Source organism: Leptodactylus fuscus, chromosome 1, assembly GCF_031893055.1.
Source record: "Leptodactylus fuscus isolate aLepFus1 chromosome 1, aLepFus1.hap2, whole genome shotgun sequence".
Classification (NCBI taxonomy): Eukaryota; Metazoa; Chordata; class Amphibia; order Anura; family Leptodactylidae; genus Leptodactylus; species Leptodactylus fuscus.
In genome coordinates this window covers 291,744,077-291,770,060 of record NC_134265.1, presented here as the reverse complement: position 1 = coordinate 291,770,060, position 25,984 = coordinate 291,744,077, and the positions used below count along the sequence as shown (strand labels likewise).

Here is a 25,984-nt window from a genome sequence, read left to right as displayed (position 1 = left end):
TATATTTATATATGTATCTATGGGGGGGTGACTTGAGCACTTCCAGCCTCTGCATTGAGCGTTCATTGCACTTTTAACAGAGTCAGGTTCTGTTCACATGGTGGAATATGGCGCTGATCTTGGAGCAGATTTTGGCCCCAAATCAGCGGCAGGTTCTTCCTTCATTTCTGACTCCCATTGAAAACAATTAGTGCAGGACACTGAAATACCGCTATTTAGGTGCATTTCTAACATAACAAATTAAGAAGTACAGAATATTTACAGTGAAACTAATACTAGTGCTTTCATAATATAGGTGAGGAGGCCTCTGGAGGAGAGATTATTTAGTTGACTAAACCTGCCAAATTTGACAGGACCTCCTGACTGTTCAGTTTGTATGGAGGCCTCCCGACTAGCAAATATTGGGTCAGTTTAAAATCAGGCAATTGGATTTTTCTTGGGGAGAAAAGTGCTGCCATAGTTGTGAACGTCTGAATGCTGCAGTCTCCAAACGGATGATTGATGGGAGTCCTAGGTGTCAGACCCCAACAATCAGATATTTATGACCCTTGGGGTATTGGACTATCCCTTTAAGAAATAAATCTGTAAACACATGTAAGGGTCAGTTCACAGTTCCACGCGGGTTTTGACACAGAGAGAGACGCGGCGAGCCGCATCTCTCTGTGGTCAAAACCCGCCTGCCGCGACCATCACGGTCACGGCTTTCCCCTCCTTTGTCGGCTCAAATGAATGAGCCGACGTAGGAGGGTGCTGCCGCTAGGCGGAAGCCGCGGCCCAGCGCGCCGCGGTTTCCGCCTGAAGATAGGACATGTTGCTTCTTTTCTCCGCTAGCAGCAGCCCGCCGCTAGCAGAGAAAAGAAGCCTGGCAGTCTGCATAGCTGTCAAAATCCGCCCCTTTGCCCACATGTGAACGAGCCCTAAAAGAACAGAGATTAACTATAAGTAAAACGTTTGTCTTAAAGTTTCTATGACTTAACAGTTCTTGAGTGTTTGTGTGTGTGTGTATATGTATATATATATATATATATATATATATATATATATATATATATATATATAAAATTATGCTCTATACAGAAAATAAACTATAACAATTATATTATTAATAAATGTATCAATTATTTTCACTTAAATATGTCAGATGTAGGGACAGAGATATATCATGAGGGGCATGAGTTTTATTGTTGTCTGAGTTGCCATAATCTACACAAAATGTATCAAAATCGCTGAATGTTTGATACACTTGGTGTATCTATAAGCCTAAGGGAGCGTTCACACTACCATTGGTGTCAGACAGCTAGTGACCGCTGCTAATGTCCGTTCAAAATCTTGTGCGGACATTAGCATCGGACACTAACTGTGTCCGTAACATTTTGCATTGATTTAAATGGACATCGGGTGCGTTCTTTTACAGTCCAGGTCTGTCCTTAACCGTCCGTTACCAAAGATGTCCGACTTTTCAAGCGGACAGAAAAACCCACTGTCCCAAAAGTGCACTTAGTAGTGTGAAATGTCACAAAATTTTTGTTCAATTAAGCCGCAATAGTCTCAAACTGCTACTTTTGCAAAATTCTGACATAGTACCACGCCTTTATACAGATTTTAGCTTCTGCTCCTATATATTTCAACACGATAAAAACAATGTGGATCTGCAATAAAGCTGAGGCAAGACAGATGGCAGCAACAGTCTATAAATACTACAGCTACAGAATGGAGACTTCTGTATTATTCATAGCTGCTTGGATTTTCAATATCTCATTTTATCTTTGAAGGGATGTACAGTATACAGTGATATTATATACAGCACCATGGACAGCTCAATGTCGAGATAGTAAAATAGTGTAAAATACTGCTTCTGTAAAGGAACAAGAAAACACTACTCCCTATGTATAGTGATTGATGAATTGACTTATTCAGTAGCTGCTGTCAAATCATAACATACAGATATAGAAGAATTACTCTGTTAACATTAGTATCATGGATTCCAATGATAAAAGAGCCATAAAAGCTACAGTGGATGAGTTTCAAACCTCTCTCTCGGTTTGCATCTATCTGTCTTATTTATTGTGAATCCATCTATCAATCTGTCTACAGTAAATGTCTTTTATCAATCATCTAATGTATAATCGATATGTTCCATGTATTTTCTATGTCTGTCAGTCAAGGATGTAATCTTTTTCTCTTTAATCAATCATCTGATCTACCTATTTTCTATCAATCATGCCATTAGTTTACCTATTTATTTATATATCTATTAATCATGTACAGTATATATTGAATCAACCAACTAGTCCCTTTGGTAACTATCAATGTAATTTTTTTTAAATAATCATTTTTAGTATATTATCTGTTTATCTAGCTTTATATAAAGTTTAACATGCAAGCATCCATTCTATCCTGGTATGTGATGGTGAATGGACTATACGTTAAAGGTGTGCTCATATCTGAAACATTTAATCAATTTGTCTTGTCCATCATAGGACCAACAGAACGGATTAACAATAAATAGGTTTCCATCTAATGACGGATAACAATGGATCCCCAGGGACTCTATTGACTATAATGAGGTCCAATGGATATCTGTTTTTTTCTGCTTCAGCCTGTATAGTGTGTAGGAGAGGTGCTGTAAACCGATCCATACAGCTGATCAGTCTGGGGGCTGGCTGTCGACTTCCCCAACCATTCATGTTTCTATGGACTATCCTCAGGATAGGCTATAACTAGCTTAAGCCCAGGCAACCCCTTTAACTATCAACATCCTGAAAAATAATTCTGTAAACTGGATTAAATCTTTTTGCCTACTTGTGTATTGTGTATATATTGTATTATGTCAGTTTCTGTATCACAATCTCCCTGAGAAAGAAAAAACATAACATCATGGAAAAACTATGGGGTTGACAACTGCAGCCAGGGCTGCTTTAACCATAGGGCCAACAGTGCACTTGCACCAGCCCTATGGTAGCGGGCCCTCCTTGGGATAGTTCTGCATTTGCTTTCCTTCTATTCTAGGCTACCCCAACTTTAGCTCATGTTGCTGTTTGCTTCCTGCTTCACCATTGATCCCCTCTCTTCCTTGGGAGCTGCAGGTGTGATGTGATAATGTCACTTATATTGCACCTGCAGCTTCTTGAAGACTCTGGACCAGTAAAGCAGTGGAGTGAAGGGAGCTGGTATTAGTCTTTTTTATTTTTGTTTGGTAGTAGAGAGACATATTATTGTGGAGCAACTGCAGGGGAATTTAAACTATGGGGGCAACTGAAGGGGGGACATTAGACTGGGGGCAACTGGAGGAGGGCATTAAACTGCCAGGTCAGCTGAAGATGGACATTATGCTGTGGGTGCACTTGGATGGGGAACATGCTGTGGGGGCAGATGGACGTAGACATTATGTTGTTTGGGCAGATGGATGGAAACATTATGCTGTGTAGGCACTTGGACTGGGACATTAAACTGTGGGGATAGATAGAGGGGGATATTAAACTGTGGGGGTAGCTGGAGGGGGACATTATTTTGTATGGGACCACTAGGGAAGCATTATACTGTATGAGTGCCACTAAGTGGACATTATAATTTGTGCAAGTCAGACATTTCTAAGTGGTGGGGATGGGATGCCCCTCTGTGTACCTATCCATCAGAATTTTTATAGTACAACATTTTGTAATTCTACACACTGCATTGCAATAACATAATGCGATCAGTTCATTACTATATCAATCAGGCCGTTCAGGAGCTCACTGTATCATAGATTAAAATGATGACTGAACATACTGACTATGATGCAGTGGCTTGTATGCACATGGTCAAGTTCTGTCCAGGTCCTACTGCCCACACACAGACTATTTCCCATGGATGGGACTCATTCATGTGCAAGGATCCTTAGGGCTTATTCACAAGTTTGCATTCACAGACTGCATATGCAGCTATTGTTTCAAGGTACAGGGATTGTTTCAAGATGTTCATTCTTTTTCCACAGACCAATGGTCAAGAGGAATACAACAGAAACGTGCTCTGTTTTGATCCACTTTGATCCATCCCAGACACTACACATATGCTATCCACGGACTCTACGTTTTTGATGGACCAAAAGACATAGAAAATGAAAAATTAAAAACTAAATTGATCAATTTTTCATGGATGCAAAAAAAACATAACAACCAAGGACAGTGTATGACTCAAGAATGAAGAGGGTTCTGTGGTGTCTATGATTAACATGGACATCACATGTTTGTATCAAATGGACATGTGAATGAGATTACCTCCAAGGAAGCATAGCTCCTATTTTTGTTCCAAGTCCTTCTTTACCTTTTGGATCCTTAAAACTCCCCCTTTTTGATAATGTAAATAGAGCTAAATTAAAGGGGTTTTCTATTCTCCCTTTCTCAGCAGTTTGCCTGCTCTCTATTCTTCTCACTTCCTGTATTATTCCACAACACTGTAGATGGGCTTTGACCGTTTGGACGGTCATTATGAAGTACTTCAGTAGATATAGGCATTGCCTTTATCATGAAAGATAATTTATTATGATTACTAGACATCTAAAACAATGCCAATAATATGCACAGTAAATTTATATTACATTACCCAGGTTTGGAGAGAAATTTTTCTTTATACTTCTAGGACTCAGGATGGAGAGTGGGTTTGCATTAATCTCAACACTTATCTGTATGAGTCAACAGGCACTGAGTGAAATCCCTGTCCAATCCCTTATTAGCAAAAGCAATTAGCTTACCTGTAAGAACAGGAGATAACAGCTTTGAAAGTAAGCTTGATATGGACAACACAGCACCTCTCACCTCCAGAGAGCAGTGAATCACATCATCCATCTTGGATCATATAACAGGCTGAAGACAAATGGGAGGAATAATCTCACATAGCAAGCAAGTGAAGAAGTATTGCTAAAGCAAACTGTTTAAGACAACTCTTGAAATGATATAAGCTAACAGTTTAGATAGGATCCTTGAGATGGGAATACCTCTTTATACTATTTTGGAACAATATAGTTAAGTTTATATAAGTGGTACATTTTAGACCTTAAAATATCCATATTCAGATATTGTTTGTGCTTGTAGCTATGCAAAAAAGTTTTAAATTTTCACCCAGTAAACTATAAGTTTATACAAAAAGTTGGGAGGTATGAATAAGCCCTTACACTAGTAATGGACTGGCATAGAAAGGAAAGTACTTATCAGGACGGAAATGTTCGGCTCGTAGATGCACCACAATTATTAAACAATGGGGGGAATTTATTAAGATTTGTATTCTGTAATTGGGGTGCCATTGAGGATCTGGTGTACATTACGGGTATAATTCATACCAGCTTTCCGGCATGAATTATGATACATTTTCAGGGCAGGGACACCCACTTTTGTAATAAGTTGTGAGCAGGGAAAAGAAGGAACGATGTGGCACATCTCTCATGCAAAAAAGCGCCATGCACCAAAGTGGAGCAACATTTGCTTCCATCTACTCCAGAAAACTGGCATAGTTGGGTTAGTAAATCCTAACCCAACTGTGTGACATTTGATACATTTGGTACATATTATGCAAACGCAGACTCCAGTAAAACTGACTTCATAAATTCTTCTCATGATAATTTCCCCCAAATGTGTTGACATTGATTTCTTACGCACAAATCCTATTAATGAGTAATAAATCACTGCTACATATGTGGTCACATCCCCATTTCAGATGCTCTTAATGTCAATATTTGCAACACATTCGCACAATAATTCTTAGTCATCCGCATCATGACACAAGCATATTGCTTACGTTAATAGTCCTCACAGCAATGTAGGTAACCTTGTCAGCAGCACAGAAGCATCGCTTGTCTATGTTCATGAGCTATTGCTAAGCTGCAACCTATATGTTTACTGTTAATATATATTACAGGACGTATTTCTCATCAGACGGACCTTGCAAATTTTTCTTCAAGGTGGACACTTAACTATTTCTCTCACTACAGCCAGAGAGGAGACGTGCATATAGCCCTAACATCTCATGAGCCAGAACTATTAAGGAATATCCTTGGCCAAATAAATTGTTTAAAAGGTTCTGAAAAAAGCAATAAAGAATACATTAAATGTGATTTCATCTTATCACTCTTTCCTGCATGCTCTGGGGGAATTAAGTGCCACTGCTGTGATATACGCTTGCACCATTAGGTGGCAGCAGCTGCCCATGCTCTCTTTCTAGACCTCCCCTCCAAGGTGCTGGTAGTCTAGGAGGTTCTTTTACATGTCTCTAAGTTCGGCTTGCTTTGAATGTCCAAGTGCCTGAATTAATCCTCCTAATGCACAATTGTATTATAATAATAATAATAATTAATAATTGGTGCAGTGTAATACAGATTTGTTTGCTACTATATACATAATTTGATATAACAAACACATTTGGTACATCTATATTCTGCACACCAGTCGTCCCCAGACGTGTAATTATCCCTCAATTCTAATTACTACATTAGTAGAGGGTACAGTAGATCGTGTTTGTCTAGAGGAGTTTGCTGACAGTATAGAATTATAGGTTTGGAGTCTAACGCCATCACAGATGACACAAGGTCACCTTCACATGTAGATTTAATCACTAGTTGTGACAAAGGCGTTTATTTTACTGTTAAAACTATGGAAAGCAATCTGGGAAGGATTGGCGCAGACAGGCTGTGGACAAGTGCAAGGACTAGCAGCATTAGCAATCCAGATGCAGGGACCTGTCTGACTCTGACTGTGAAGCTAGGGAGAGCCTTGTCTACTTTACATACAAATCAAGTCATTTTTAACATGCTGTTTTCTGCTAGGCTTTGAGGATGGCAGGTTGAACTTGATACGTTATGTGTTTTTCATCATGACAACTCAGTTAATGTGCGGATCTGACATCCAAAATGATATACAGATTCTGAGATGCCGCTTGTCATCTCATGATGTTCTGATACAGATTACTGTGACATGTGGGTCCTAAGGTAATTAACAAGTGACATTGCCATCACATGTTCATTATGTGCTCCCCAATGTCCTGTTATTTCAGCTGATTGCAAACCGATCTATGAAAAATCTCAATGTGATAATACAGATGATCCTGCAAATCATAATTTAAGTATCTGTATTGGTTAGGATGTGTTTACACGCAGCAGATTTTATTGCAGAAATTTCTAAGACTGACATTAGTTCGTCTCATCTGAATAATGTTGTTTTGGAGGTCACAACATGAATTTTTGCAAGAATTCAACTGCATTCAACATTGTTGTCACAGAAGTTTTTGCAAACGAATCTACTGTGTGTGAACAGCCCACAATGATTCACTTAGGTTAAAGAGGACCTTTCACCACTTTTGGGCACATGCAGTGTTATATACTTCTGGAAAGCTGACAGTGCGCTGAATTCAGCGCACTGTCAGCTTTCCCGATCTGTGCCCGGTGTACAGAGCTTACGGGGCCGGTACCGTAGTGCTCTATGGTCAGAAGGGCGTTTCTGACCATTAGCCAGAGACGTCCTTCTGCCTCACGGCGCCAATCACGCTGTGCTGTGGAGCAGGGAGGAACTCCCTGATAATACTCGTCTATGGACGAGCTGTGTGAGCAGAGGGAGGGGGGAGTTCCTCCCGGCTCCACAGCACAGCGCGATAGGCGCCGCAAGGCAGAAGGACGTCTCTGGCTAATGGTCAGAAACGCCCTTCTGACCATAGAGCACTACGGTACCGGCACCGTAAGCTCTGTACACCGGGCACAGATCGGGAAAGCCGACAGTGCGCTGAATTCAGCGCACTGTCAGCTTTCAGCAGTATATAACACTGCATGTGCCCAAAAGTGGTGAAAGGTCCTCTTTAAGGCCGTATACTGCTGAAGCATAGCATTTTTGGCTTTTACTGAAATACCGTGTTTTCAAAAAACGGAATCTGTCGCAGATATAGACATGCTGAGGATTTTATAAACTAGTCTCCAGTTTCCATGTGGAAAATGTCTACCGGATATTGATGAGATTTATAACATTTTACCCTCCTGACTGCTACTGTATTGTGCTGAGGATTTTACCAAAATCTACAGCAGTTCTGTCTTGGGCTGAGGCCGCACGTTGCAGAAATGCAGCTTTTTCTGTTGCAGATTTTGTTGCGTTTTTTGAACCAAAGCCAAGAATGGATACAAAAGGAATGGGAAATATATAGGAAGTTCTTATACTTCTCCCTTCTGCTCAATCCACTCCTGGCTTTGGATCCAAAAACTGCAGAAAAATCTGCAACAAAAAAAGCTGCATTTCTGTAATGTGGGGCCTCAGTGATCTGACTCTTACAGAATTGAATCAGCCCAAAACTGTATTGTTTCATATTAACCCAAACATTGGAAATCAAGATTACAACTATATTCATATTATTATCACATATCAAGTAAGATGTTGCCGGATAAAAAAAAACTTTTAAGCATATCCATAGTTTTCATCTATTCTATAAATTAGCAGTACACATGAATATACAAAATATTGTAATATATCTTTGTAATATATATTATGATAAAGTGTCATCTCCATCATTCTACTGCCTGTAGTTCGCCTTTTAATATCTACTTTCACTCCACTAGTCCTAAAAATTCTTTAGTAAACACTATACAGTAAAACAGTACATAGTAAATAGAGAAGAGGGGGATGTGGCTGCAGTTCTCTGACTTTAAAGAGGACCTTTCACCGATTTGGGCACAGGCATTTCTATATACTGCTGGAAAGCTGACAGTGTGCTGAATTCAGTGCACAGTACCGGGACCAATAGCTCTTTACCTGGGGCACAGATCGGGAAAGCCGACAGTGCGCTGAATTCAGCGCACTGTCAGCTTTCCAGCAGTATATAGAACTGCCTGTGCCCAAATCGGTGAAAGGTCCTCTTTAAGTCATTGGATCTTAGCACTATGCAGAACTAAGGCGTGAAAAGTTATAGTAGACCACTAAACAGGGAAAATACACAAGTCAATGTAAAGTACAAGTACCTAAGTGGAGATTATAGTTTCAGAGTTACATAGTAGATGAAGTTGGATAAAGACATCAGCCCATCAAGTCCATCCTATAACCCTACAATCCCGTACAATGTTATCTAGAGGGAGACAAAAAACCCCATGAGGCTTATGCCAATTGCCAAATTCAGGGGAAAAAATTCCTTCCCGACTCCAATCTGGCAGTCAGTATAAAAACCCTGGATCGACGTGTCCTTAAAGAGGACCTTTCACCATATCCGGGCACATGCAGTGTTATATACTGCCAGAAAGCTGACAGTGCGCTGAATTCAGCGCACTGTCGGCTTTCCCGATCTGTGCCCGGTGTGAAGAGCTTACGGCCCGGTACCGTAGCTCTTCTATGGTCAGAAGGGCGTTTCTGACCATTAGCCAGAGACGTCCTTCTGCCTCGCGGCGCCATTCGCGCTGTACTGTGGAGCCGGGAGGAACGCCCCCTCCCTCTGCTCACACAGCCTGTCCGTAGACTAGCATTATCAGGAGAGGGAGGGGGCGTTCCTCCCGGCTCCACAGCACAGCGCGATTGGCGCCGCGAGGCAGAAGGACGTCTCTGGCTAATGGTCAGAAACTCCCTTCTGACTGTAAAGCGCTACGGTACCGGGACCGATAGCGCTTTACACCGGGCACGGATCGGGAAAGCCGACAGTGCGCTGAATTCAGCGCACTGTCAGCTTTCCAGCAGTATATAACACTGCATGTGCCCAGATATGGTGAAAGGTCCTCTTTAAGATCTACAGTCCATAACCTGTTATATTTTTTTCTTCCACAAAGGCATCCAGGCCCTCTTTGAACTTGTTCAGTGAATCCGCCATCACCACTTCCTGGGGCAGAGAGTTCCATAGTTTCGCTGTTCTTACTGTGAAGAATCCCTTTCTATGTTGCTGGTGAAACTTTCTCTCCTCCAGACGTAGAGGATGTCCCCTTGTCACTGTCACTGGCTTAGTGACAAAGGCATTGTCTTTAACCATAGCAACACTTTGGGTCTGTTCATAATACTAATGAAAACTTCTATATAAAGTGCAGTCATATTAGATGGTAAGACTAATGTAGCATGCAGCGCATACCATCAAAAAGGAAACCTGAACAGTTGGACAAGGCATTTGGATATGTCCAGTAGTGCTTTGTATAATGGATGGTACTGAAGTACTTATTCCTTTCCCCATGACAGCTAGCTATCCGTTGATAAAGGTCTACAGGAGGGTTGCCAAACATGCTACTAATCCACTAACATATGTGATATTGTCGAGTCTTTATCAGGATATGTGAAAGAAGAAAAATGTCTGCATTATTTGGTAGAGCTGTGGATTTCTCCTGTTATTTCCTCAGGTATTTACCTCTCCCGAGCACCCACCCCAAGTGGGAAAGAATACTATGAGGGGTGCATAACTTATTCTCATTTATGAATGGAGGATATGACAGCAATGTGAACAGATCATTTGTTATAATAATTTTCATGGTCATTATTTGATTACAGAATGAGCTGTGACAACTATCATGCCTATTCATAATGGCAAAATATTTTTATGATGTTCTCTTTATAATCTTAACAATATTAACAATTTTTTCTTTTTCCGTTTCAGTGGGAAAAACTGCAGATGACCAAAAGTGAAAGGAGGAAAATAGTCTGTTCTGTAACCTTTCACATAATTGCCATTACATGTGTAGTGTGGTCTCTATATGTGCTTATTGACCGGACAGCCGAGGAAATCAGGCAAGGGAATGACAACGGTAAGACATTATATGCAAGTTTTATTCCTCTTTTTACATCTATTTGGACCGCATTGAAACATGTCTATAAAAAGATTGATGCCTGCTTATACATTCAAGCATCCCATGATGAACTTCCTTATATATCAACTATTAGTGTTCTGCATTAATTGGGGCAAATTAATGTTTTTTAGAAGATTTCCTACATCAGAAAATATAATGTTTAGACAGGTCTGCCCTAAATGCTCTTTTCTGATACAAGCAACAGTTTTGGAAAAAAGCAAGCAGGTCTTGAGTTACCCTGCCAATATCTACTACTTGCATCTACCATGTTACTGCTACTACCATGATGGCTTGACCACATGGGACAGATACTGGTGCATTGCTCCGTCATTGTGCTGGTCATGCAGAAGATGCAAATCACTAGAGAGACTGGCTAAAAGCATCTGTATGCACAGTCATGTATACTGGGCTTAGAAGAAACACTGACTGTGAGAACCACACTGTAATACCAAAAGGGATTTTTAAGGATTTCTGTTTAGCCACCATTGACTTGGTGATTTATATTTCATTATTTTTGATATTAATATTGCATTATTCAGTCTCCAGTGGATTTTAGCGCACTGCTTTTATGTTGTGAACGGTCAACAAGAATATAAGTGGCAAAAGCAATTCAGAGTGGATTGTAAATGTCAGTACACGCCACTCAGTTATACTGCATTAGTAACTAAGATACTGTATGTTATCAGAATTTCCTCTGCTTTGTCAATCATAACAATCGATATTTAGGAAAGTGGTCGATAAGTTGCATTTGATTCCCTGATATCCTTTGTGCATTAGTTGAATCTGCATTGTAGAAAGCATGAGGTTATTCTTTTGGCCTAAGTATGGAGTATTGATCTATAAGAAGTCTCTTGCATTAGGTTTTGTATTTAAGAAATTGTGTTGTAATTAAATAGATGTTATATATTCAGTTTATTGTAGAAAACTCATAATGCTATTCACTAGGGCCATACATAGAGCCACAAGCCGGGGAAGTAACTATCTCAGGGCTCGTTCACATCTGCGCCCAGGAGTCCGTTCTGCAGGTTTCCGTTTCCTGCTCAAAACTGGGCACGAGACGGAAACCTGCCGGCATCTTTTCAAACCCATTCATTTGAATTGGTTTGAAAAGTGTCCGGCCGTGTGCGCCAGTGAGCGTTTTATGTTCTCTGTGGCAAAACCGTTTTTTTTTTAAAACCGGACACAGAGTTGGACATGCAGTACTCTGTGTCCGGTTTAAAAAAAAAAAACGGTTTCGCTGCGGAGAGCATAAAACGCTCACCGGCGCTCACAGCCGGACTCAGCATGACAGGTTTCCATCTTCTACATGCAGAAGATGGAAACCTGAGAACGGAGTGCCGAACACTGGTGTTATGTATTAAAGGATTATTATTATTATTACTACTAATTTTGGGGCTAAAATAATTTTCTAATGGAGTTTAATTAAACATGTTGCCTCTTTTAGACAGTACAGGTGGCATATACAATAAGTGTACCGTAATACACACGATTTTGAAAAATGCAGTTTTTTCACAATTTTTTCCTCACACTGCGTGGATGAGATTAGTATTGGTATTGTAAAATGCTGTCTTTTTTGACAACATGGGGCCTTAGCCTTAAAGGAGTATTCTTATCTCAAGTATCTTATTTAAACTGCAAGCTTTTGTAAATTCAAGAGTTTTCCTAAATACATTGCTTTTGAAATGATGCTTCATTTACCTGCTATTGTTATATTATTCCTTCCCATTGTTCACAAAACATTGTCAAGTTACCTGGCCTCAAATCTCTTCTTATCTAACATCTCAGGCTGGATGACATGACTCACTGCTGTCTAGAGGAAAGAGTGGCTGAGTTCTGAGATCGCGTTTGTTCTAAGAACTTAGAATTTCCTGCTCTTAGGTCAGCTAATTGCAATTTGCTGATAAAAGTTCGGACAGTTTTTCTCTGAAAATCCATTGAGTTTACTGCAAGTCCATTGTCTATCCTGATAGCATGTATATTATTTCTCTACAAACCTGTGTAATGTAATATACATTTACTGTGCACATTATTTGATCTGCATTATTATATATTTATAGTAATAATAATAAATACTCTCTCATAGTAAAGCTAATGTCTATATCTACTGAGGCACTTCATAGTCTCCTGTTCATCAAATAGTCAAAACTGTCCCCAGGCTTGTAGAAGAATACAGGAAGTGAGAAGAAGAGACAGCAGGTAAACTGCTTGGACAGGGAGATTGGAGAAAACCCTTTTAAGCTAATTGATAACTAGATCAAAGTTCAACTTTGATCAACTTAAAGTTCTTGTCCAGCATCAGTGTCTGGCCCACAAATGCTTCAAAAACTTGGAAAATGCTTTCCTATAAGAATTAAAAGTCTTATTGCTGCAAAAGGATGGTAAAGGATGGTGAATTAGTTGCAGTACCTCAAACTATCCAATCTAAGTTTCTACCACCTATAAAGTGATTTTGAAAAAATTCTTTGCACATATTGTGGCAGAATTATTAAAGTTGTTTTTTTTTTTTTTTTTTTTATTAAGAGAAACTGTTGAGAGAAAATTGTAGTCAACTGTTATAATTGTCATGGAAACTGAAAAGTGTGCTGAGACTGATTGCTTCAATGTAATAATTTAAAGGATAATATGGCGATGTGATCGGATGCCCATGACTGTGGTTTATGAGAATAAAACCACATTAAAAACTAAATAATTAACATACATAAATTCCTATCAGATTATTTAGCTAATGCAAACTGACATTTTTATTAGTTCTCCAGTTTCAGTAAGTTCCAAAAATGTAATTAATTAAAATAATCAGAAAAAAACATAGATGTGCTCCAGAATACAGTTCAACTGATAATAATTGTTTCATTATTTTTTTAAAAAAATTAACTTTAATAAATTGTAAGTTTATTTGATTAAATAAAATTGTGCTTATAATAGATAAAACATCTAAAAATGTATATATAGTAAACTATTAGGTAGAACAAAAAAGCTATTTTCCAGATAATTAATTCAACTAGATAAAAACTGAATCTGCCAATAAAAACTATTCATTATTACTGGAGACTGATACTTTTATGGAACACCTAGGTACAATCTTCATATTTCCTCCATGGAGATCAATATGACATGACCTTTATTTCGCTTGTAGAACAAAACGCTTGTCCTTGGTATAGTATTCGAGGACACTGTAGATACTCAATGAACAGGATTCAAAACACTATTTACCATGACACATGTGCTTGGTAAGGTAACCTAACATCATTTGTACATTTTATTGACATATTCTAGGAAGATAATATCATATAGTTAGAACGTACTGTAAGCTACTAACTTCCTATAATTTCCAATATGGGTACAAATATTATTATACACCTTAGTTTATTTTTAAAATAAGTCTATTGTTTTGTCCATGCTCTGATTTGTATAACTGGCCAATAGAGACTGCATTTACTTAGAGATAACATATTGGGTACATAGTAGAGATGAGCGAACAGTGTTCTATCGAACACATGTTCGATCGGATATCAGGGTGTTCGCCATGTTCGAATCGAATCGAACACCACGTGGTAAAGTGCGCCAAAATTCGATTCCCCTCCCACCTTCCCTGGCGCCTTTTTTGCACCAATAACAGCGCAGGGGAGGTGGGACAGGAACTACGACACTGGGGGCATTGAAAAAAATTGGAAAAAGTCATTGGCTGCCGAAATCAGGTGACCTCCATTTTAGACGAATAGTGGATTTCAAATCCGGGTCATATGAGAATGTGAACTTTGTGACTATGAGACAGGGATAGCTGTACAGGCAGGGATAGCTAGGGATAACCTTTATTTAGGGGGGAATGTTATTAAAAATAACTTTTTGGGGCTCTATCGGGTGTGTAATTGTGATTTTTGTGAGATAAACTTTTTCCCATAGGGATGCATTGGCCAGCGCTGATTGGCCGAATTCCGTACTCTGGCCAATCAGTGCTGGCCAATGCATTCTATTAGCTTGATGAAGCAGAGTGTGCACAAGGGTTCAAGCGCACCCTCGGCTCTGATGTAGCAGAGCCGAGGCTGCACAAGGGTTCAAGCGCACCCTCGGCTCTGATGTAGGAGAGCCGAGGGTGCACTTGAACCCTTGTGCACCCTCAGCTCTGCTACATCAGAGCCGAGGGTGCGCTTGAACCCTTGTGCACACTCTGCTTCATCAAGCTAATAGAATGCATTGGCCAGCGCTGATTGGCCAATGTATTCTATTAGCCTGATGAAGTAGAGCTGAATGTGTGTGCTAAGCACACACATTCAGCTCTACTTCATCGGGCTAATAGAATGCATTGGCCAGCGCTGATTGGCCAGAGTACGGAACTCGACCAATCAGCGCTGGCTCTGCTGGAGGAGGCGGAGTCTAAGATCGCTCCACACCAGTCTCCATTCAGGTCCGACCTTAGACTCCGCCTCCTCCGGCAGAGCCAGCGCTGATTGGCCGAATTCCGTACTCTGGCCAATCAGCACTGGCTAATGCATTGTATTGGCTTGATGAAGCAGTGCTGAATGTGTGTGCTTAGCACACACATTCAGCTCTACTTCATCGGGCTAATAGAATGCATTGGCCAGCGCTGATTGGCCGAATTCCGTACTCTGGCCAATCAGCACTGGCTAATGCATTGTATTGGCTTGATGAAGCAGTGCTGAATGTGTGTGCTTAGCACACACATTCAGCTCTACTTCATCGGGCTAATAGAATGCATTGGCCAGCGCTGATTGGCCGAATTCCGTACTCTGGCCAATCAGCACTGGCTAATGCATTGTATTGGCTTGATGAAGCAGTGCTGAATGTGTGTGCTTAGCACACACATTCAGCTCTACTTCATCGGGCTAATAGAATGCATTGGCCAATCAGCGCTGGCCAATGCATTCTATTAGCGTGAACTGAGTTTGCACAGGGGTTCTAGTGCACCCTCGGCTCTGCTACATCAGATTGCTACATCTGATGTAGCAGTGCCGAGTGTGCATCAGATGTGTAGTTGAGCAAAACTGACTCAGCACTGCTAAGTCTGCATTCGCATAGGAATGCATTGGCCAGCCTTCGGCCAATCAGCGCTGGCTCTGCCGGAGGAGGCGGAGTCTAAGGTCGGACCTGAATGGAGACTGGTGTGGAGCTATCTTAGACTCCGCCTCCTCCAGCAGAGCCAGCGCTGATTGGTCGAGTTCCGTACTCTGGCCAATCAGCACTGGCCAATGCATTTCTATGGGGAAAAGTTAGCTTGCGAAAATCGCAAACTGACAGGGATTTCCATGAAATAAAGTGACTTTTATGCCCCCAGACATGCTTCCGCTGCTGTCCCAGTGTCATTCCAGGGTGTTGGTATCATTTCCTGGGGTGTCATAGTGGACTTGGTGACCCTCCAGACACGAATTTGGGTTTCCCCCTTAACGAGTTTATGTTCCCCATAGACTATAATGGGGTTCGAAACCCATTCGAACACTCGAACAGTGAGCGGCTGTTCGAATCGAATTTCGAACCTCGAACATTTTAGTGTTCGCTCATCTCTAGTACATAGATATGTTTTATGTTTATACATGTCCAACCATTGGCTCTACCGCTGATCCCCAAAACTAAGTGGTAGCAGCACTAGGAAAGTTTCCATTCTTCTCACCTACCATACCATTTATGCCATATCCACTCAGTCAAGTCATTGCTGTACCCCTGTTCTAATTTTTAGGGATTCTCTAGTGACTAGTACAGTGTCAAGGGACTGGCACAAGGCAAATGTGGTGCCAATTTTCAAAAATGGCTCTAGGTCTTCCCCAGGTAATCACAGACCAGTGAGTTTAACATCCTATGGGAGGATATTTCACCACCTCCAACAATACAAGTTCTTAATATATGTAAATAGTTGCCGCTCCACTGATTCCAGCACAGTTGGGATTTTCTCTAACGTCCACAATTCCCAGGCCACAAGCTGTTTAATCTCTGTAATGTCAGGTCAGTGTTAGCCAGGGATGTGAGCTCAGAATCACACCACTTACCTGCTCCTGACTGACACCTCTCTCCTGAGGCTAAATAGCAAAACTAAACTAAAAATTCCAACTGTGCCAGGATCAGTGAAGCAGCAACTGTTAGTTAAAGGTCCTCTTTAAGGGGCTAGATACAGAAGTATATATATGACTGTACAAAATACTATAACTGACATAGGGTATGTTTTTTTTTTTAAAGACAAACATGGTTGGTTTTACGAAGAGATGAGACAGAGGGGAGGCTGTGGATTTAGTGTTCCTGGACTTTGCAAAGCCTTTTGATGCTGTCTCTCATAGACGTTTATATGGGTAAAATCAGGAGGTCCATTGGTTTTGAAAATATAGTTTGTAATTGGATTAAAAACTGGTTGAAGGATTGTGTAAAGAGAGTTGTGGTCAATGACTGCAGCTCAGTCTGGTCCCCTGTTATAAGTGCTGTACAGCGCCGCTCCTCCCATGAGGCGACCTGAAGCGACCGCTTCAGGCGGCGCTATGCCGGGCACATGGGGGGGTGGCATTTATGCTGACCTAAGCCAGTCCAGGACAAGCTGTCCTGGACTGGCTTAGCGTCACCGTCTCAGCAGCCCGGCACGGGAAGCGAGCGGTGGATTGGGGAGGCCCTGTGGACGCAGCGCTGCTCCACCGGCCTCCCCTCACGCTTAGGCAGAGACCAGGGCCTCTCCCTGCCTGCTCTCTGCCTGCTAACGCCGCCCTGTCCTCTCTTCCCCGCCCCCTTCGCTCCGCCCCTCTCCCTCCTTTCCGGGGGGGGGGGGCGGTTTTCTGACGTCCGCCTCAGGCGGCATGGTGCTGTATCCCAGGGTTCAGTGCTGGGTGGCTGTTGTTTATTAATGATATAGAAGATGGGAGTAATAGCTCTGCCTCCACTTTTGCAAAGGACAATATATGTAGTACAGTACAGTATATAGAGGATCTACAAACAGACTTGGATAGACTGAATGTTTGGGCTTCTTCATGGCAAATGAGATTCAATTTGGATAAATGTAAAGTTATGTATCTGGCTAAAAATAATCCACATGTAACAAATGTCCTAGGAGGAGAGAGTCACAGGTAGAGAAGGACCTGGGTGTACATGTAGATCATAGAATAAATAACAGTATGCCATGTCAATCGGCTGCTTCAAAGGCCAGTAGGATATTGTCATGTATTTACATGGTTATGGACTAGTGGGACAGGGATGTAATATTACAAGTTTATAAATAGTCGGTGCGGCCCCATCTGGATTATGTGGTTCAGTTCTGGATATCAGATATGAGAAAAGATGTCCTAGAGTTGGAAAAGGTTCATCTAAGGGCCACAAAACTGATAAGAGGACCTCAGTTATTAGGAAAGATTAAAGGAGTTTAGTTTGGGGAAGAGGCATTTAAGAAGAGATCTGATAAACCTGTATAAATATATAAATGGATCAGATAAGGAATATCGGGAAAAACTGTTCCATCTCCAGAGGCGACAAGACTTCTTCACTGTAAGGACTGCGAATCTGTGGAAAAACCAGGCCAGCATCTGATCACAACAGCAATAGCTGACAGCTTCAAAAAAGGATTAGATGCTTATTAGAGATGAGCGAGTAGTACTCGAGTAGGTATTCGATCGAATACTACAGTATTCGAAATACTCGTACTCGATCGAGTACCACTCGCTGTTCGAATGTAAAAGTTCGATGCAGAACCAGCATTGATTGGCCGAATGCTATACAGTCGGCCAATCAACGCTGGTTCTTCTCCTACCTTTAGAAGTCTTCTCCCTGCAGCTTATCCGCGGCATCTTCCGTCTCTTCATTCACTCTGCCAGGCATCGGCCCTGGGCAGAGCTTGTAGTGCGGGCATGCGCAGTCAGCTCTGCCCAGGCCCGATGCCTGGCAGAGTGAATGAAGAGCCGGAAGACGCCACGGGGACGCTGCAAGGAGAAGACTGCTCGGAGGATCCAGCCCGACCCTCACTCGTGGACTTGGTAAGTATAATTTGATCGAACATTGCCTACCCCTGAAACGAGCATTTTCCCCCCATAGACTATAATAGAGTTTGATATTCAATTCGAGTAGTCGAATATTGAGGGACTACTCGAAACGAATATCGAACCTCGAACATTTTACTGTTCGCTCATCTCTAATGCTTATAGAATACTTATGTCCTTCAGTCGTGCCCTTTCCCTTTCAATTGTTGAACTTGATGGACATATGTCTATTTTCACCCATACTAACATATTATTATGTTACTATATCTGTCAAATGTGCAAACTGTCCTTATAATCATGGCGTATGACTATGGCCTAATGGATGATACAATATAACTGGATCTCTTGTATTCGTGATCTAAATTTGAAACAGTTGCAAAACTAAGGCAAGGATAACCCAACCTAGCAATGATGTCTTTTGATGGTGGTTTCATTTACTGTAGAGCAGCACTACTAGGAAAAACCATTTACGTGCCTGTCATTTCTTCATAATTACAGAAAGCTGTGACCACTATTGATTGCTTGATCCCATACAGAACACTACCCGTGTTATCATTGATACGCAGGAAGTGTTACAGTAAAGTACTTTGAGTGAATTCAATGGAAATGAAAGTCATACACCCTTCATCTAAAGAACCTAACCTGTTATGTAAGGACAAAACGCGTTCATCACCCCTAGACCCATCAAAAACTATGACTCCTACTGTATATACAGTGGTTCTGTGAATAACCATTTTTATTCTTTATTTGATATAGAGGTAAAAAATAAATTGGCATCATAAACTGCGGGATGCCAGCCATTCAGTCTGCAGCAGATGTCAGTTAGCTCCTAACAAGAAATGTGTTTTCACTGACATCTATATGAAAGTGTTAGACAGTATGAGATGACAAGTGAGAAAATAGAGAGACCATGAAAGGGATTTTTTTTTTTTTCGTTTTGAAATGCTCCATAAAAGAGACTGTGGATCTGCGGCACATTATTACTGTGGCTAAAACCAAAACTAAAGTTAAGAAAGTTTAACATTCTAAAAGTTGGTTTTCAAAAGGGCTCAAACACAGCACTGAAATATTTCAGTGATTTATCAGTATATTAACTGAACCTTAAAGGGAGTCTGTCAACCCAGCCCACAGATAGATAGGTTAGGGTCACCAGAACCCAGCATATCAACCCAGTCCACAGATAGGTTAGGGTCCCTGGCACCCAGCATATCAACCCAGCCCACAGATGGGATAGGTTAGGGTCACTAGAACCCAGCATATCAACCCAGTCCTGCAGATAGATAGGCGAGGATCATTGGAACCCAGCATAGGAATTCAGCCCTATAGGTAGATAGGTTAGGGTCATATGAACCCAGCTATTAACCCAGCCCACAAATAGATAGGTTAGGTTCACTAGAACCCAGCATATCGACCCATTCCACAGATAGATAGGTTAGGGTCGCCAGAACCCAGCATATCAACTCAGCCCACAGATAGATAGGTTAGAGTCATTGGAACCAAGCATATCAACCTAGCCCTGCAGACAGATAGGTTAGGGTCACTAGAACCAAGCATATCAACCCAGCCCTGCAGACAGATAGGTTAGGGTCACTAGAACCTAGCATATTAACCCAGCCCACAGATAGATGGGTTAAGGTCACTAGAACCTAGCATATTAACCCAGTCCACAGATAGATAGGTTAAGGTTGCCAGACCCATCATATCAATCCAGCCCACATATAGATAGGTTAGAGTCACCAGAACTCAGAATATGAACCCAGCCCACAGATAGATAGGTTAGGGTCACTAGAACCCAGCTATCAACCCAGTCCACAAATAGATAGTTTAGGGTCACCTGAATCAAATTCCTTTAGTAATTCAGTGCCTCCATTGCCGAGATGTTGCCTTTTTGTCAATATGCAAATTAGCTTTTTGGAGAAATGAGGACATTGCAGTTGCTCCAAAGAGGTAAGCAACAATACCCTTGTTCCTTCATAGAACTCATTTGCTTATTGACAAAAATGTTGATATCAACACCAATTCACACAGGGAAAACATTGTTAGATTCAGGTGACCCTAACCTATACCTGGGTTGATATGCTGGGTTCTTGTGACAGACTGCTTTTAAAGTTTATGTTTAATGTAATATTGACTCAAGGGAGGATTATTTTATCCACTGGCAGCAGAGGCACCATAGTTATTGTAAGGTTCCAGATTCTTAATAATTGTGACACAATACTATGAGTAAGATGGACCCTGGCATTCCCTCCCATGCTGGCTACCTTGATAGATACTCTGCTAACTTTTCACAAAAGTGGCAATGTAAATAGAATGTGGACAGTCACATTTTGTTGCACAAAAGGGTCTTGCGCCAAAAAATGCGCCTTTTTTATGCCAGTAAACTGGTGTACTTACATTAATGAATTTTTCATATAGTTTTTTTTTCAGATTTTTTCTTTTAACTGTAACGAAATCTATTTGAAAATACTAAAATATCGAGAGCATTCTGCATTTATAAAAATAAAGAAATAACTCCAAGAACGGCAAGAAAAACTGCAAAGGGAGGCAAATTATCAAATCCATAGTTTGGTGACTTTTTCATTTGTGCCAAAGTTTTCAGAAACCTCTGGTGAACCCCTACTACTACTACTACTACTACTACTACTACTACTACTACTACTACTACTACTACTACTACTACTACTACTACTACAGGGGAACAGTGGTATTACAAGTTGGCAATACAGACTTATGGCTGAAGCTTATACCAGTTACAGGCAGATTACAAGGGGGAGTAGATTCAGAAATGGTCATTCATACAATGTATCTTTTATTTGGTGCTATTTCTGGACAAGACAGCTTAAAAATATTTATTTCCCAGTATATTTCGATAAGAAGTGAAGTTTATTACAGGCGAGACCAAATGTTTTGAGTCCACCACAGATTGTTTTCAGAAACTGTGTTTCTTTGGTGTTTTTAGATCTTTTAGTGAGATGTTTCTATGGTTACTGAAGTATAATTAGAAACATTTCTAAGATTTTATATTTTTGGACAGATACATAAAGTATATGCAATGATTCAATATTTACAGTGTTGACCATTATTTCTAAAGACTTCTGACACTTGTCCAGTCATGTTGGGTATCAACTTCTGGGCCAAGTCCTAACTGATGGCAACCTGTTCTTGACTACTCAGTGCTTGGAGTTTACAATGCAGGGGAATTTGTTTGACCGTTCACTTTTTGAAGATTAACCAATAGTTGGCATCTGGGGAGTTTCTGAGCCATTGATCCCAAAATGTCAATGTTTTGTTCACCGAGCTACTTAGTTATTAGCTTTGCCCTTTGACATAATGCTCTGTAATGTTGGAGAAAGCATTTTTCATCACCAAATTGCTCCTGGGTCATTGGGAGAAATTGCTCTTGGAGGATGTGGATACCATTACTTATTCTCGACAGTGTTCTTGGACAAAATTGTGAGTGAGCACACTCCTTTTGGTGAAAGGCAATCCCACACATAAATGGTCTCCTATAAACTATTGACTATGAGCTATAATATTTTACTCCAATCTAGAATATGCTTATCAAACTGCCTTCTATACATTACAGTAATGAATTAATATATATATATATATATATATATATATATATATATATATACATACACATACAGCTAGTTTCTTATTTTTAACAAGCTACAAAGATACAAATAACTTTTTTTCTTTTTTCAGGCCTGACTTGCTAACTTTTTTCCGAGATCGTCTATCCCATTAATAATCTAATTGTCCATCTTTGCACCCTCTGCAGTTCCCATATGTCCTTATTTTCAGAATGTGCAGCCCATAACTAAACTTATGATGGATATATAAAGGGATAGTATTAATTAAATATTACAAAGATGGTACCACACTGCTGACTCCCTATTTAGAGTGGGTACCAGTCATACAAGATACAACAGTAAAATGAAGACATACTGTATGGAGCTAGATTACGGATTCATAAAAGTCTGTGTGTGATCTATGTTATGTTTGCGTGCCTGTTATTCCCATAACATAAAGTGATGGCATATTGGATGGATATGCCATCTTGTTGTGATTTGGCATTGTCCATTTGGAACCACAACTGATTGTAAGATCAGCTTCTGGCTTTGCATTGAACTGAAGCATGGTACCATTAAGTTCAATGGAGCCGTGCTGTAGTTTTCTTGGGAAAATGGTGGTCATATTTAGTGTACAGCAGCACTAGTAAAACAACCATTAAATAAATAGTAGGTCAGTCATTGCCCCATGCAAACAGAAACATGTGACCACTATTGATGGTTTGCCCCGTTACATATCACTACTCACATTGTCAGTGGGATGGAATAAAGTGAAAACAGAAAACAGTGGCAATCCGTCTACTAAGACTCCCATCAATCCTATCACACAGTCCTTTTAGTTTTAATTATTTGTCAGAATCTTAGCAATAAGACATACAAATATTCATGTTTTTTCCATATCTTAGCTCGGTCGGGATTTCATCTGGATCATACAATTCATAATAAAGGCTAAGAACGCTACTTTCTAAAAGTACTTTTATTGTGTCACAAGTCCAGGACCTGATGTTCTCCCACTTTTGCTACATTTGCACTCTGTTCTGCTGCTTGCTTTCATATGCTTAAATATACAATTTTCTGCTGAAACATCTCCCGTGATCACTTGCTAAGAGCACCTGCATGGATAAACTATATCTAGATGTAGGCCATCTTCACCCAATACTTACTGCCAACACCTGCCTTTGAAGTTTTCTTTTGTGCATATTTTATTAGGATTTCTCTTTACATGGTGATATTGAGAGATTCTGGAGAAAATCATGTTCAGACTGTGTTTCTTATCATTCTATTTGTACTAATGCAGCAGAATTTACATATGTATCATATTCTTCATGAGAGTCGTGTGCAAAGCTGTAAACCTTGAAATGCTGAAATACATCAGATATAGTGTCAGCTATGCAGTAATGCGCTATTTTTTTTATATCTCAACTACACATTAGCTGCAATTCTTAAACCTTACTATTTTTAATCTGCTTATAAGTGGAAATAAAACTTTAGTGTAATAGTAATTTCTATAATTATATATTATATACGTACAGTATGAAACAGTTAATTAACATATTAGTTAGAATAAACATTACAATGATTACTGTTCTTCTTAAAGGGATTCTATCATTAGAATCCCTTTTATAACTAATACCACATAGGAATAGAGTTAAGAAAGGCTGTTCTTCCCTTACCTTTAGAATTCTTCTCCGCACTGCCATTCCGTAGATATTCCATTTTTTCTTGGTATGCTAATGAGTTTCCAGACAGCACAGGAGGCATTCCCCTGTGCTCAAACAGCATTGGGGTGTCCACTGTGCTGCTTGAAAACTTTACAGCGCTGCTTCCATCTTCTACCGCTGAGCCTCTCCGCAGTGTCCTCTGCGTTGTCTTCTTCCAGCGATTCTGTCTTCGGGATGTAAATCTGGTGCATGCGCAGTTGGCTCTGCCATTGAGCTTTGGGCAGAGCTAACTGCGCATGTTTGTTCAGCCATTTTACTGTGGCTGCTTACAGGAACAGTACGCTTGGCCATGGTAAAATAGGTGAACAGAGCTGCACAGTCAGCTCTGCCCGAATCCCGATGGCGGAGCCGACTGCACATGCACCAGATTTACATTCCAAAGACAGGATCGTTGAAAGAAGACAACGCAGCAGACACGTCGGCGCGGCGGTGGAAGATGGAGTTAGCGCTGGAGAGTTTTCAAACAGTGCCCATCAGTGCTGTTTGAGCACGGGGGAATGCCCCCTGTGCTGTCTGGAGACTCATTAGCATACAGAGAAAAACCGGGATATCAACAGAACAGTGGTGCAGAGAAAAATTCTAAACGTAGGGGAAGAATAACCTTTCATAATGCTATTCCGATGTGGTATTAGTTAAAAAAGGGATTCTAATGATAGAATCCCTTTAATAGTAGTGGTGCTAGTTATAGTAATAGTAGTGGTAGTGTTACTAGTTACAGTAATACTAGTTGTAGTACTAGTTATAGTAATTGTAGTAGTAGTAGATATAGTAGTAATGTTGAAGTGATTACTTTCTTGTACTGCATTGCTATTAAATTTAGATTATACTTCTGTGTTTTTCATGTCCTTTTAAGAGCAATGTTTTTCCATGTTAATATTATTGTGAATACTAGTAACATAATTGACCTACCAATCTATTCACTGTTATGTATATAATTGAACCCTATTCAGCCATAGATTCAGATGCATTGAGTAAGCTTGTCCAGGCATGAACATTTATTTAGACAACATTCTAACATACCAAAGTCATATATACCAGTCCCTTACATCTCACTTTCCAGTGCTCCCAGCGTGGTCAACCCAACAAAGACATACAGTCCTATGAAAAAGTTTGGGCACCCCTATTAATCTTAATCATTTTTAGTTCTAAATATTTTGGTGTTTATAACAGCCATTTCAGTTTGATATATCTAATAACTGATGGACACAGTAATATTTCAGGATTGAAATGAGGTTTATTGTACTAACAGAAAATGTGCAATATGCATTAAACCAAAATTTGACCGGTGCAAAAGTATGGGCACCTCAACAGAAAAGTGACATTAATATTTAGTAGATCCTCCTTTTGCAAAGATAACAGCCTCTAGTCGCTTCCTGTAGCTTTTAATCAGTTCCTGGATCCTGGATAAAGGTATTTTGGACAAACAATTCAAGTTCAGTTAAGTTAGATGGTCGCCGAGCATGGACAGCCCGCTTCAAATCATCCCACAGATGTTCAATGATATTCAGGTCTGGGGACTGGGATGGCCATTCCAGAACATTGTAATTGTTCCTCTGCATGAATGCCTGAGGATTTGGAGCGGTGTTTTGGATCATTGTCTTGCTGAAATATCCATCCCCGGCGTAACTTCAACTTCGTCACTGATTCTTGAACATTATTCTCAAGAATCTGCTGATACTGAGTGGAATCCATGCGACTCTCAACTTTAACAAGATTCCCGATGCCGGCATTGGCCACACAGCCCCAAAGCATGATGGAACCTCCACCAAATTTTACAGTGGGTAGCATGTGTTTTTCTTGGAATGCTGTTTCTTTTTGGACGCCATGCATAACGCCTTTTTTTATAACCAAACAACTCAATTTTTGTTTCCAAAATGAAGCTGCCTTGTCCAAATGTGCTTTTTCATACCTCAGGCAACTCTATTTGTGGCGTACGTGCAGAAACGGCTTCTTTCTCATCACTCTCCCATACAGCTTCTA

General features: G+C 40.5%; 1 protein-coding gene across 3 annotated transcripts in view; it reads left to right on the top strand.

The window, feature by feature from the left end:
• The window catches only part of MARCHF1 (membrane associated ring-CH-type finger 1), a 198,384-nt gene that overhangs the window by 120,516 nt on the left and 51,884 nt on the right, over positions 1-25,984 (top strand). For all 3 annotated transcript variants that reach the window (XM_075258040.1, XM_075258025.1, XM_075258033.1), the window contains one exon: positions 10,564-10,711. In XM_075258040.1, the coding sequence (XP_075114141.1) occupies positions 10,564-10,711 (148 nt within the window). The remainder of the gene's footprint in view (positions 1-10,563; positions 10,712-25,984) is intronic.